The sequence below is a fragment of the Symphalangus syndactylus genome, chromosome 16 (genome assembly GCF_028878055.3).
Source record: "Symphalangus syndactylus isolate Jambi chromosome 16, NHGRI_mSymSyn1-v2.1_pri, whole genome shotgun sequence".
Classification (NCBI taxonomy): domain Eukaryota; kingdom Metazoa; phylum Chordata; class Mammalia; order Primates; family Hylobatidae; genus Symphalangus; species Symphalangus syndactylus.
The window spans coordinates 46,134,175-46,147,439 of NC_072438.2; the positions used below are offsets into that span (position 1 = coordinate 46,134,175).

Sequence of the window (13,265 nt, forward strand, 5' to 3'; positions counted from 1 at the left end):
TCACTGCAACCTCCGCCTGCTGGGTTCAAGTGATTCTCCTAGCTCAGCCTCCTGAGTAGCTGGGACTACAGGCGCATGCCACCAAGTTCAGCTAATTTTTGTATTTTTTTTAGTAGAGAAGAGGTTTCACCATGTTGACCAGGCTGGTCTCAAACTCCTGACCTCAAGTGATCTGCCCACCTCAGCCTCCCAAAGAGCTGAGATTACAGGCATGAGCCACTGCTCCCGGTAGGAAAGTTTTTTGTTTTTTTTTTCCCTGAGTCAGGGTGTCGCTCTGTCCCCCAGGCTGGAGTGCAGTGGTGCCATCTCAGCTCACCGCAACCTCCACCTCCCTGGCTCAAATGATCCTCCAACCTCAGCCTCCTGAGTAGCTGGGACTACAGGCACGCATCACCACGCCTGGCTAATTTTTGTATTTTTTTTTTTTTGTAGATACGGGGTTTCGTCATGTTGACCAGGCTGATCTCGAATTCCTGAGCTCAGGCGATCTTCCCATCTTGGCCTCCCAAAGTGTTGGGATTACAGGTGTCAGCCACCCGCCTAACCACCAACCAAGAGGAAAGCATTCTTCTTTTTTTTTTTGAAATGGAGTTTCGCTTTTGTTGCCCAGGCTGGAGTGCAATGGCACGATCTCAGCTCACTGCATCACTGCAACCTCCACCTCCTGGGTTCAAGCGATTCTCCTGCCTCAGCCTCCCAAGTAGCTGGGATTACAGACATGTGCTACCACGACCGGCTAATTTTGTATTTTTAGTAGAGACGGGGTTTCTCCATGTTGATCAGGCTGGTCTGGAACTCTCGACCTCAGGTGATCCGCCCGCCTTGGCCTCCCAAAGTGCTGGGATCACAGGCATGAGCCATCATGCCCGGCCTGAGGAAAGCATTCTTAAGGATCCCTGGGAATACCTGGGTTCTAAATGGTACCAGAATCTTCCAGTGAAAATTGAGTAAGGACAAGTGGACAGAGGTATACCTCAAGGCATTTATTTCTCCAGAAAATCTTTCAGGAATTTATTTAAATTGTTTTTTCTTGTATAAAGCAGGATGGCACGTTTCAGAATCCTCAACCCTTACCTCAATGTCTACTTTCCCCATCTAACAGGGTTTATGGAATATTTTCAGGGTCCACAGGATCGATCTGGTTTGAATCCATTGTTCATATTTGTTTGTCTTTGACCTACATAAAAGGCAGTTTCAGACAGTTTATCCTGATATAAAATATCTCCAGTGAGTAATAGAAAAGCTACGGAACAAAACTGAAAGCTGGCTCTGTGTGCTAAAGATAATGAGACTGTGCATTCGTTTTAGAAACATGCAAATAGTGGGGGCCAGGCACGGTGGCTCACGCCTGTAATCCCAGCACTTTGGGAGGCCGAAGCGGGTGGATCACCTGAGGTCAGGAGTTCAAGACCAGCCTGACCAACATGGTGGAGCCCCATCTCTACTAAAAATACAAAAATTAACCAGGCATGCTGGCGTTCACCTGTAGTCTCAGCTACTAGGGAGGCTGAGGTGGGAGGATCACTTGAACCTGAGAGGTGAAGGTTGAGTGAGCTGAGATGGTGCCACTGCATTCCAGCCTGGGTGACAGAGCAAGACTCTGTCTCAAAGAAAAAAAATTTAAAAAAACTCAAATAATGGAGAAATTGAGAGACCAGGGAAGAGATGTCAAGAGACAAGCAAGTCAAACGCTGAGGGGAAGAGAGTGGTTCTGACACAGATGAAGGACAATTCCATAGCTAACCGGGACACAGAAGTGGCCTTGGCATTTAACTGGCATGGAGTCCTTAATGTTTGCTCCTTCAGCTGTGGCTGTGACTGTTAACTGAGCCATGGCTTCTGGCTTTTAATTTTTTTTTAATTTAATGCCATATTTTATGCCATTTTATGTTTCTCTTTCACATGCTGCATCCTTATTTTCCTGATAAGAAACTTTCTGAGGGTAAGTTCCTGTGCCATCTATCTCAGTCTCTCAGCCCAGGGCAAGCCAGGCATGGAAGTAAGTGCTCAGGAAGTATCTATCACATTAAATGGACCAGAAACCCATCACGAGGCTGTGTTGTAAGAGAGCTCAACTGGAAATGCAAACTCCAGGAGGACCAATAATAATAACATCCATCTTTTGGCAGTACCTCCTACGTGCTCTATTCTATGCTACATATTTCATGCATATATTAGCTCTAAATCTGACAACAACCTTATAGAGGATTTTTTTTTTTTTTTGAGACAGAATTTTGTTCTTGTTACCCAGGCTGGAGTGCAGTGGCACAATCTCTGCTCACTGCAACCTCCGCCTCCCGGGTTCAAGTGATTCTCCTGCCTCAGTCTCCCAAGTAGCTGGGATTACAGGTGCCTACCACCATGCCCAACTAAGTTTTGTATTTTTAGTAGACACGGGGTTTCACCACATTGGCCAGGCTGGTCTGGAACTACTGACCTCAGGTGATCCGTCTGCCTCGGCCTTTCAAAATGCTGGGATTATAGGCATGAGCCACCGCGCCTGGTGGATATTGTTATTAACCTCATTCTACAACTGAGGATACTAAGAGATTTCAGAAAGGTTAAGCGACTTGCGTAAGGTTACACAATAAGTATGTGAACTTCAAGCCGAGGTGTGCTGACCCCAAAGCTTACACTCTTTCCATTGGTCTTCTGCTGTGGGCAGTGCCGACCACCCTTTAATAATCATAGCAATAATAGCTAAGGCTTATATAGAGCTTACTCTGTGCCAGGCATGATTCTAAAGCAGTTTACACAGGTTAATTCACTCAATTCTCACAACATCACTAGGAGGTGGGCTCTATTATTACTCATTTATAGGATTCAGGGCCTGTGTTGTCCTGGACTTCTAAATTAGGACCAAAGGGAGATTCTGTAGAATGGTGAAAGATCGCTGCTCTGGGCCAGGTGCGGTGGCTCACGCCTGTAATCCCAACACTTCGGGAGGCCGAGGAGGGTGGATCACCTGAGGTCAGGAGTTCCAGACCAGCCTGACCATTATGGTGAAACCCTGTCTCTACTGAAAATACAAAAATTAGTCGAGCGTCGTGGTGTGCACCTGTAATTCCAGCTACTCAGGAAGCTGAGACAGGAGAATTGCTTGAACCTGGGAGGCGGAGGTTGCAGTGAGCTGAGATCGCACCACTACACTCTAGCCTAGGCAACAGAGCGAGACTCCGTCTCAAAAAAAAATAAAAATAAAAAATTTAAAAATCACTGCTCTGTATCTTCTTATGTAGAGGAGGAAACCCTACACCCAACCCCAACAGGGCCCGGGAAGGGAGCCAGGCAGGGGGGAAATAAGAGCCTAGACTAGGCTTTCTGCCAGCCTCCAGCTCTCCTGTAGCAGAAGTTTTAGGTTGGAAGCACTAGGGGCATAGAGAACAGACTTTGAGGTCATCGGGGCTCCCTGGCAGCTTTCCCCTGAATCACTCTATGCTGTATTAATTTTATCTATGAAAAGACCATTTACCAGCCATGTTACAGCCCTTGTAAGTGAGGACAACAAAGATCAATAATATTTTCTTCTTTTAGGCTCACTCGAAAGTTTGGCATAACTACAACACACATTTCCGCCCACATCAGAAGGGTTGGTTATCGATCACGTTGGGATCTCATTGGATCGAGCCAAACCGGTCGGAAAACACGATGGATATATTCAAATGTCAACAATCCATGGTTTCTGTGCTTGGATGGTTTGCCAACCCTATCCATGGGGATGGCGACTATCCAGAGGGGATGAAAAAGAAGTTGATCTCCATTCTACCCCTTTTCTCTGAAGCAGAGAAGAATGAGATGAGAGGCACAGCTGATTTCTTTGCCTTTTCTTTTGGACCCAACAACTTCAAGCCCCTAAACACCATGGCTAAAATGGGACAAAATGTTTCGCTTAATTTAAGAGAAGCACTGAACTGGATTAAACTGGAATACAACAACCCTCGAATCTTGATTGCTGAGAACGGCTGGTTCACAGACAGTCGTGTGAAAACAGAAGATACCACGGCCATCTACATGATGAAGAATTTCCTCAGCCAGGTGCTTCAAGGTTGGTTGTACACTTGCTTAATTTTTTAAAAATTATAAAAACTTACAGGATATTCAAGTCACCCTTGAATATGTAACTATTATTGTTGGGCTTTTTTTTTTTTTTTTTTTTGCAACGGAGTTTCTCTCTGTCTCCCAGGCTGAGGTGCAGTGGCACCATCTCGGCTCATTGCAACCTCTGCCTCCCGGGTTCAAGTGATTCTCCTGCCTCAGCCTCCCAAGTAGCTGGGATTAGAGGTGTCCACCACCACGCCCAGCTAATTTTTGTATTTTTAGTAGAGGCAGGGTCTCACCATGTTGGCCAGGCTGGTCGCAAACTCCTGACCTTAAGTGATCCGCCCACCTCAGCCTCCAGAAGTGCTGGGATTACAGGCATGAGCCACCATGCCCGGCCTGGCCTTTTGTATTGTCCAATTTTTTTTTTTTTTTAATGGAGCCACTCTGTGGCCCAGGCTGGAGTGCAACAGTGAAATCTTGGCTCACTGCAACCTCTGCCTCCCAGGTTCAAGCAATTCTCCTGCTTCAGCCTCCTGAGTAGCTGGGATTACAGGTGAGTGCCACCACACCCAGCTAATTTTTTACATTTTGGTAGAGATGGAGTTTCATCACATTGGCCAGGCTGGTCTCGAGCTCCTGACCTCAAGCGATCCACCTGCCTCAGCCTCCCAAAGTGCTGGGATTACAGGCATAAGCCACCGCACCCAGCCTGAAATGTTTTTTTTTTTCTTTACTTTTTGAAATGGAATTTCACTCTTGTTTCCCAGGCTGGAGTGCAGTGGCACAATCTCAGCTCACTGCAACCTCCATCTCCCAGGTTCAAGCAATTCTTCTGCCTCAGCCTCCCGAGTCGCTGGGATTACAGGTGTCTGCCACCACTCCCGGCTAAGTTTTGTATTTTTAGTAGAGACGGGGGTTCACCATGTTGACCAGGCTGGTCTCGAACCCCTGACCTCAGGTGATCCACCTGCCTCCACCTCCCAAAGCGCCAGGATTACAGGCATGAGCCACTGCACCCAGCCATTGTATTGTCCAATGTTGACAGCACTTTTTTATGTTATTCCCATGTCCTTTTTTAAATAAAAGTTTGAGAACAGAATCCTTTCAGACTAGGGCTACATCCTTAATTGGCAAGAAGATGCTGTTTCATTCTTTATAAAGGACACAGTGCTAAAAGAGGTATGCTTAAAGTTTCCTAACAGTAGTACTTTATTCTAAGATGTTGAAAGTTTTTCTGGAAATTGTGATCTTTATACTCTATTACATGACGGTATGATGAAAAGGTCTGAAGACAAAATGAGTTGTTTCTATTGCTCCCAGAGACTTTTGGCCCCCATTTAGCCCCTCACTCCTTCTGTATTACTCAAGTAGTGACATCTACAGGTGGCTGATAGAAACAACGGAGCAGAAGACAAGCTGAGGTTATGATGGTTCTGTTCCCTGGAGTTGGGCTCTATTTCACTCTCATATTAAGGAATTCTCTGTGGATCTTTATAAATTCTGTTGCTCCCTTTAGAAGTCACAAGCCAGGAAGAAAATCCCAGGTGCTGCTGGAGAAAGTCTTCAGGGAGGGTCCTGAGGGAGAGCAAGACCCTGCCGCCCCAAGTTGCAGGAAGGAACAGCATGGAACCAAGCCACGCCCAGCTACAGGCCATGCACATGGGGGCCAAGGCTGAGGGCTCTGCCTACAGGGTCTGGGTCAAACGCCATGCTCTTGGGCAGAAGGGGTGTCCATTCCCCAGGTGTTACCATTCCACCTCTCCTTAGGACCCTACAACAGCTACAGACTAGAACCAGGGCCTGTTGAACATATTTACCTTCTTGGAAACTCTTGGCTTGGATTTTCCTCATTTTAGGAAAAGAAGGTCAGTGATAAAAAACCCCAAAAATGCAGAGATGAGGTGGCATTTCTATGAGAGAAGTGAAATCTTTTAAGAAAGAAAAAAGGATTCAGGGCTAATTTGGGTATTTGTTGTTTGGACTGCTGCTGTTGATTTTTTCTCTTTTTTTTTTTTTTTTTCCTGAGAAGGAGTTTTGCTCTTGTTACCCAGGCTGGAGTGCAATGGTACAATCTTGGCTCACTGCAATCTCCACCTCCTGGGTTCAAGCGAGTCTCCTGCCTCAGCCTCCCGAGTAGCTGGGATTACAGGTGCCCGCCACCATCCCCAGCTAATTTTTGTATTTTTAGTAGAGACAAGGCTTCACTATGTTGCCCAGGCTGGTCTCGAACTCCTGACCTCAGGTGATCCACCCGCCTCAGCCTCCCAAAGTGCTGGGATTACAGGCATGAGCCACTGCGCCCCGCCTGTTGATTTTCTTTTTTTTTTTTTTTTTGAGACGGAGTCTCGCTCTGTCACCCAGGCTGGAGTGCAGTGGCGCGATCTCGGCTCACTGCAAGCTCCGCCTCCCGGGTTCACGCCATTCTCCTGCCTCAGCCTCTCCGAGTAGCTGGGACTACAGGCGCCCACCACCACGCCCGGCTAATTTTTTTTGTATTTTTAGTAGAGACGGGGTTTAACCGTGGTCTCGATCTCCTGACCTCGTGATCCGCCCGCCTCGGCCTCCCAAAGTGCTGGGATTACAAGCGTGAGCCACCGCGCCTGGCCTGTTGATTTTCATATTTCATTTTTATACAATTCCTACAAGTTACTGAATCAGAGTTTTAAAGCTAGAAAGGTCCTTAGAGATCCTATTTTCCAATCTTTTTTGTTTACAAATAAGGAAACTGAGGCCAAGAAACTTGCCCAATAGCATGCTCCCTCGAGCATAGCAGGGTAAGCTCCTCAGCCCCCTGCTCTTTAGCCCAGCCAGTTCCCATTCTCTTACATCACTTTTCTTCTTTTACCTCCTTATGTCTACATTCGTTTATGTTAATTCTAAAAGCAGCAGCTTTTTTTTTTTTTTAACTCCTTGAAGGATAGTTTCCTAGAATTAATAGCTTATCCACAAATAAGAACCAACTCAAACTTGAAATAAGAAACTCTTGGTCATGAGCAGACATATGCATTGGTCCCAAAGAGTTCTGGAAATTACCATGCCCTCTGACACAGATTTGCACACCAAGTCTCAGAAGTATTTAAGGTGTGATCCTTTAACTGTGACATACACTTGTTCCAAGCAGGAGTGGGGGGATCAGGAGATACCAATCTGGATGAAAATAATTGCCACTTTTGAAGTATAAACATGAATTTTCTATTTGATACAGCAGACCTGAAAATTAGGGGAAAGGTTCATTTTACAATATTCTGTCCTCTGGCATGTTAGTGAAATTGTAAACATGAACTAGAATGTTTAGGCCTCTGAACATCTCTGCTTTCTTTTCTCTGTGCAGCAATAAGGTTAGATGAAATACGAGTGTTTGGTTATACTGCCTGGTCTCTCCTGGATGGCTTTGAATGGCAGGATGCTTACACCATCCGCCGAGGATTATTTTATGTGGATTTTAACAGTAAACAGAAAGAGCGGAAACCTAAGTCTTCGGCACACTACTACAAACAGATCATACAAGAAAATGGTTTTTCTTTAAAAGAGTCCACGCCAGATGTGCAGGGCCAGTTTCCCTGTGACTTCTCCTGGGGTGTCACTGAATCTGTTCTTAAGGTAAGTGGTTACTTCCAAATTAACCATAAACTGGGAAAAACAGCACACACTATTTCATTTACTCGATGACAGCTAAGAGATAGCTGTCAGACAATATCAAATACCACAATTGTATGGAGGTTATGAAGGAGAGCTAGGGGAAGAGAAGGGAGAAAAAGAAGGAAATAAATGCTGAGAGCCTTTCATGGGCCAGAACTCATAATTGGTGATGGAGATGGAGAGGTGAAGAGGCTGCCCTCAAGGAGCATACAGTCTAGGGGGAACTTACTGTCATTTTTGTGTCAGGTTTTTGTTATAATAGTAATGTCAAAATGATAGGAAATTTGTTTTCAGATTTTTGTTTTGCCAAAAGCAAATTATTAGCAGCACCTTGTTTAACTGATTCTTGCTGTTTCACAGAGTTGGGTAATTTGCCTTCTGAGGTCTCTATATCCCAGTGGAGCCTCCCCACACGTCTCATTCCTTGCCCCCTTAAACTGTCCTCAAAAGTCACCTTCTCCATAAGGCTTCCCTCCACTCCAAAAACCATCCTCCTATCACTTCTCTTCCTCTTTTCCTGCTTTTCTATAGCGTACTCGCCACCACCTGACATACTATGTGCTTTCCACATTTTCCATACTTATCACCTGTCTTCCCTTACTGAATGCAAGCTGCATAAGAGCAGAAATGTCTGAGGCTTTGATACCTGCTATATGCCTCACTAGGGCAGTGCTGGGCACATGGCAGGTGCTCATCTTTTAGAACTAGGTGAATGAATGAGATCACCTTTTAGTTGTTATTATTATTGTTATTTTAACTATGCTACCTGGAAATCAAGAAATCACCTTTTAGAGCCAGGTGAGACCTTAGAGACCTCCCGTTCCAAATCCTTCATTTTACGGGGGGAGGAAAGTGAGACCTATCAACTTGCTAACAAGTGCCAGCAGAACTGTTAAGATACTGTCTTCAAGCTTCCAGATGCACAGTGATTTAACTGCTCTATGTATGCACATTCTCTCTACTTCATCTTTTTTTTTTTTTTTTTTTTTTTTTTTTTGAGACAGGATCTTGCTCTGTCACGCAGACTGGAGTGCAGTGGCACAATCACAGCTCACTGTACCCTCAATCTCCTGGCCTCAAGTGATCGTCCCACCTCAACCTTGAACTGGGACTACAGGTTCACACCACCATGCCCAGCTAATTTTTTGATTTTTTTGTACAGACAGAGTCTTACTATTTTGCCCAGACTGGTCTGGAACTCAAACAAACATCCTGCCTCAGCCTCCCAAAGTATTCGGGTTACAGGTGCAAGCCACTGCATCCAACCTACTTAATCTTAAAACCCTCATCTTGGCCGGGCGCGGTGGCTCACGCTTGTAATCCCAGCACTTTGGGAGGCCGAGGCGGGCGGATCACGAGGTCAGGAGATCGAGACCACGGTGAAATCCCGTCTCTACCAAAAATACAAAAAATTAGCCGGGCGTGGTGGCGGGCGCCTGTAGTCCCAGCTACTCGGAGAGGCTGAGGCAGGAGAATGGCGTGAACCCGGGAGGCGGAGCTTGCAGTGAGCCGAGATCGCGCCACTGCACTCCAGCCTGGGTGACAGAGCAAGACTCCGTCTCAAAAAAAAAAAAAAAAATAAAAAAATAAAACCCTCATCTTACAGGCAAACAACTGAAGTTTAGGGGGGTTACATAACTTGCCCAAGTTACCTAGGTCTGTCTTCCAAACACTATGCTTTAAGACTTCACAATACCACACCACACTATTGCATTTTTTGTTGTTGTTGTTGTTGTTGTTGTTGTTTTTGAGACAGAGTCTCGCTCCGTTGCCCAGGCTGGAGTGCAGTGGCGCAATTTTGGCTCACTGCAACCTCTGCCTCCCCAGTTCAAACAATTCTCCTGCCTCAGCCTCCCAAGTCGCTAGGATCACAGGCACCTGCCACCATGCCTGGCAAATTTTTCTTTTTCTTTTTTTTTTTTTTTGGAGACAGAGTTTCATTCTTGTTGCTCGTCACCCAGGCTGGAGTGCAATGGTGCGATCTTGGCTCACTGCAACCTTCGCCTCCTGGGTTCAAGCAATTGTCCTGTCTCAGCCTCTCAAGTAGCTGGGATTACAGGCATGTGCCACCACTCCCCGCTAATTTTTGTATTATTAGTAGAGACAGGGTTTCACCATGTTGGCCAAACTGGCCTCAAACTCCTGACCTCAGGTTATCCACCCACCCCGGCCTCCCAAAGTGCTGGGATTACAGGCATGAGCCACCACGCCCAGCCAAATTTTTGTATTTTTAGTAGAAACAGGGTTTCACCAAGTTGGACAGGCTGGTCTTGAACTCCTGACCTCAGGTGATCCACCCGCCTCAGCCTCCCAAACTGCTGGGATTACAGGCACGAGCCACCGTGCCCAGCTTTTTGTTTTCTTTTCTTCTTTTCTTTTTTCTCTTCTCTTCTTTTCTTTTTTGAGACAGAGTCTTACTGTGTTGCCCAGGCTGGTGTGCAGTGGTGTGATCTCGGCTCACTGCAACCTCTGCCTCCTGGATTCAAGCAATTCTCCTGCCTCAGCTTCCCAAGTAGCTGGGATTACAGATGCCCACCACCACGCCCAGCTAATTTTTGTATTTTTAGTAGAGATGGGGTTTCGCTATATTGGCCAGGCTGGTCTTGAACATCTTGACCTCAAGTGATCTGCCTGCCTCAGTCTCCCAAAGTGCTGGGATTACAGGTGTGAGCCACCATGCCCAGACATGCCTGTATTCTATTAATAGAAGCATATGGAAAGACAAGATGTACAAGGATTGAGATCAAAGGGTTCAAACCATGAATTAGCAAAGTTCTCAGTTTATGAATCTCAACCCCTGTAGGTATTTACTTATATTTATATAGTTATTTATTTTTGAGACAGAGTTTTGCTTTGCTGCCTGGCTCACTGCAACCTCCACCTCCTGCGTTCATGCAGTTCTCGTGTCTCAGCCTTCTGAGTAGCTGGGATTATAGGCGCCTGCCACCCTGCCCAGCTGATTTTTTGTATTTTAGTAGGGACAGGGCCTCACCGTGTTGCCCAGGCTGGTCTCAAACTCCTGAGCTTAGGCAATCTGCCTGTCTCAGCCTCCCAAAGTGCTAGGATTACAGATGTTAGCCACTGTGCTCAGCTGTGAATATTTATTTATTTGAAATAGAGTCTCACTCTGTCTTCCAGGCTGGAGTGCAGTGGCGTGATCTCAGCTCACTGCAGTCTTCCTCCTGAATTCAAGCGATTCTCCTGCCTCTGCCTCCAAAGTAGCTGGGATTACAGGTGCCTGCCACCATGCCCAGCTAATTTTTGTATTTTTAGTAGAGATGGGGTTTCACTATGTTGGCCAGACTGGTCTGGAACTCTTGGCCTCAAGCAATCTGTCTGCCTTAGACTCCCAAATTGCTGGGATTACAGGTGTGAGGCACTGCACCCAGCTCCCTGTGGATATTTAAACAAGACTTTAGCAAGAGCTCAGGGTGATTAAAGGGGGAAAGGTATAGAGAGCAGAATAAGCAGTGTCTCTTCAGCTTGTGTCCCCTCCAGAGCCAGTTCCTCCCTCTTCCTTCACATGGCAGAGGCAGGAGAGTTCAATACTATTCATATTCAAATTTTGCTAAGTGCTCCAAAAATCTTTTTCCCTATCACTTTAATTTGGTTTATATTTTTCAAAATTCCAGACCTAGCAAAGACCCCAGGAGATATAAGAGTTTCTTTGCCTGTCTATATGGGAGACCCAACCTACAAGTTCCTGCTTCAGCTAAAACCCACCTGTTCCTCAGATACTGTGAATGTCTGCCCCTTCTATATTTCAGAGCAAGAATTGATCACGGGGTCAGGAAAAGCAGTTCTGTGATCTGTCAGGTCTGGGTTTCATGCTCATCTCTGGAGCCCAGCAAGGAGCCAGATTCACTTGAACCACTTGGATTAGGAATGAGGATAAGGTGGTGTTTACAACTTACTGGTTACAACCAGTTACAGATTTCTGTTCCTTGTCTACTCCCACTGTTTCATTTGGCTAGCCTAAAAAATAAATAAATAAATAAGGATGAATGGTTTGCCAAGAAAAATTACGGTGCTTTTTGAAAAATCAGCCAATAAATATATGGATAGACACTGTGTACACAGAAAACTAGATGTCCTCTTTTAGATGACAAAATTAAAGTAATACTTGAAAAATATTACTAAGCCAGACCGGGCATGGTGACTCACTCCTGTAATCCCAGCACTTTGGGAGGCCAAGGTGGGAGGATCACTTGAGCTCAGGAGTTTGAGACCAGCCTGGCCATTATGGCAAAACCCTGTCTCTACAAAAAAAACTGGGTGTGGTGGCATGGGCCTGTAATCCCATCTATAATTCCATCTACTCAGGAGGCTGAGGCAGGAGAATTGCTTGAGCCCAGGAGGAAGGTTGCAGTGAGCTGTGATCGTGCCACAGCACTCCAGCCTGGGCAACAAAGCAAGAACCCGTCTCAAAAAAAAAAAAAAAATTACTAAGCCTAACTTTGCACATTTCTATCTTATTTTCCCTAGCCTCTTAGCATTCTTTTCCCCTCTAACATTTTATTTTGCAAAATTTCAAACATACAATAGAAATGCACATTCCCTTCATCAAGACTGACTGACTGTTAACATGCTGCCATATTTGTTTCAACTCTGCCTCTCTTTTTTTTTTTTTTGAGATGGAGCTTTGCTCTGTCACCCAAGCTGGAGTGCAATGGCATGATCCCGGCTTACTGCAACCTGTGCCTCCCAGGTTCAAGAGATTCTCCTGCCTCAGCCTTCCAAGTAGCTGGGATTACAGGTGCCCCCCACCACGCCCAGCTAATTTTTTGTATTTTTAGTAGAGACGGGGTTTCACTATTTTGGCCAGGCTGCTCTCGAACTCCTGACCTCGTGATCCACCCACCTCGGCCTCCCAAAGTGCTGGGATTACAGGTGTGAGCCACTGCACCCGGCCTCTGCCTGTCTTTTATAAACTTTTGATAAATTGTGGACATCATTATACTCCACCCCAAAATATCTCAGCATCTATCTCGTAAGAACAAGGACATTCTTATTATGATTCCCAGGAAATTTAACACTGATTCAACGCTATCTAAAATACAATCCATATTCGATTTTTTTTAATGTTCCAAAAATGTCCTTTATAGATTAAAAAAATCTTTAAGTACGCAAACAAAGATCAAACATTTGTTGTCATGTATTGTTAGCTTCCTTTAATTCAGGACAATCACCTCATGGCATTGATCCGTTTGAAAAGTCCAGGCCAACCGCTTGTAGATTTCTCTGGTTGTTCTTCTGAGTCTAATGACTCAGTTAACCATTTCTGGAAATACTACTACATAGATGATGTGCCTTTATATCACATCAGGAGGTAAATGATGTCAATTTGTTTCATTACTGAAGATATTACTGTGGTTGAAGTAGTATCACCAGATTTCTTGGTTAAGGTGGCATTTGTGGCTAGGCACACTTGTTCACTCCTGTAATCCCAGCACTTTGAGAGGCTGATGTGGGTAGATCACTTGAGCCCAGGTGGTCGAGGATGCAGTCTAGTGTGGGCAACAGAGCAAGACTCTGTCCCTCCTCCCTACTCCCCTCCAAAAAAAAAGAAAAAAGAAAAAAAAAGG

The 13,265-nt window shown here is 45.4% G+C and overlaps 1 protein-coding gene across 1 annotated transcript in view; it reads left to right on the forward strand.

Annotated features, from left to right (window-relative positions):
• Positions 1–13,265, forward strand: part of KLB (klotho beta) — a 69,568-nt gene that overhangs the window by 46,980 nt on the left and 9,323 nt on the right. Inside the window, exons 4-5 of the mRNA XM_055246004.2 lie at positions 3,535–4,045; positions 7,373–7,641. Coding sequence (XP_055101979.1) covers positions 3,535–4,045; positions 7,373–7,641 — 780 coding nt within the window. The remainder of the gene's footprint in view (positions 1–3,534; positions 4,046–7,372; positions 7,642–13,265) is intronic.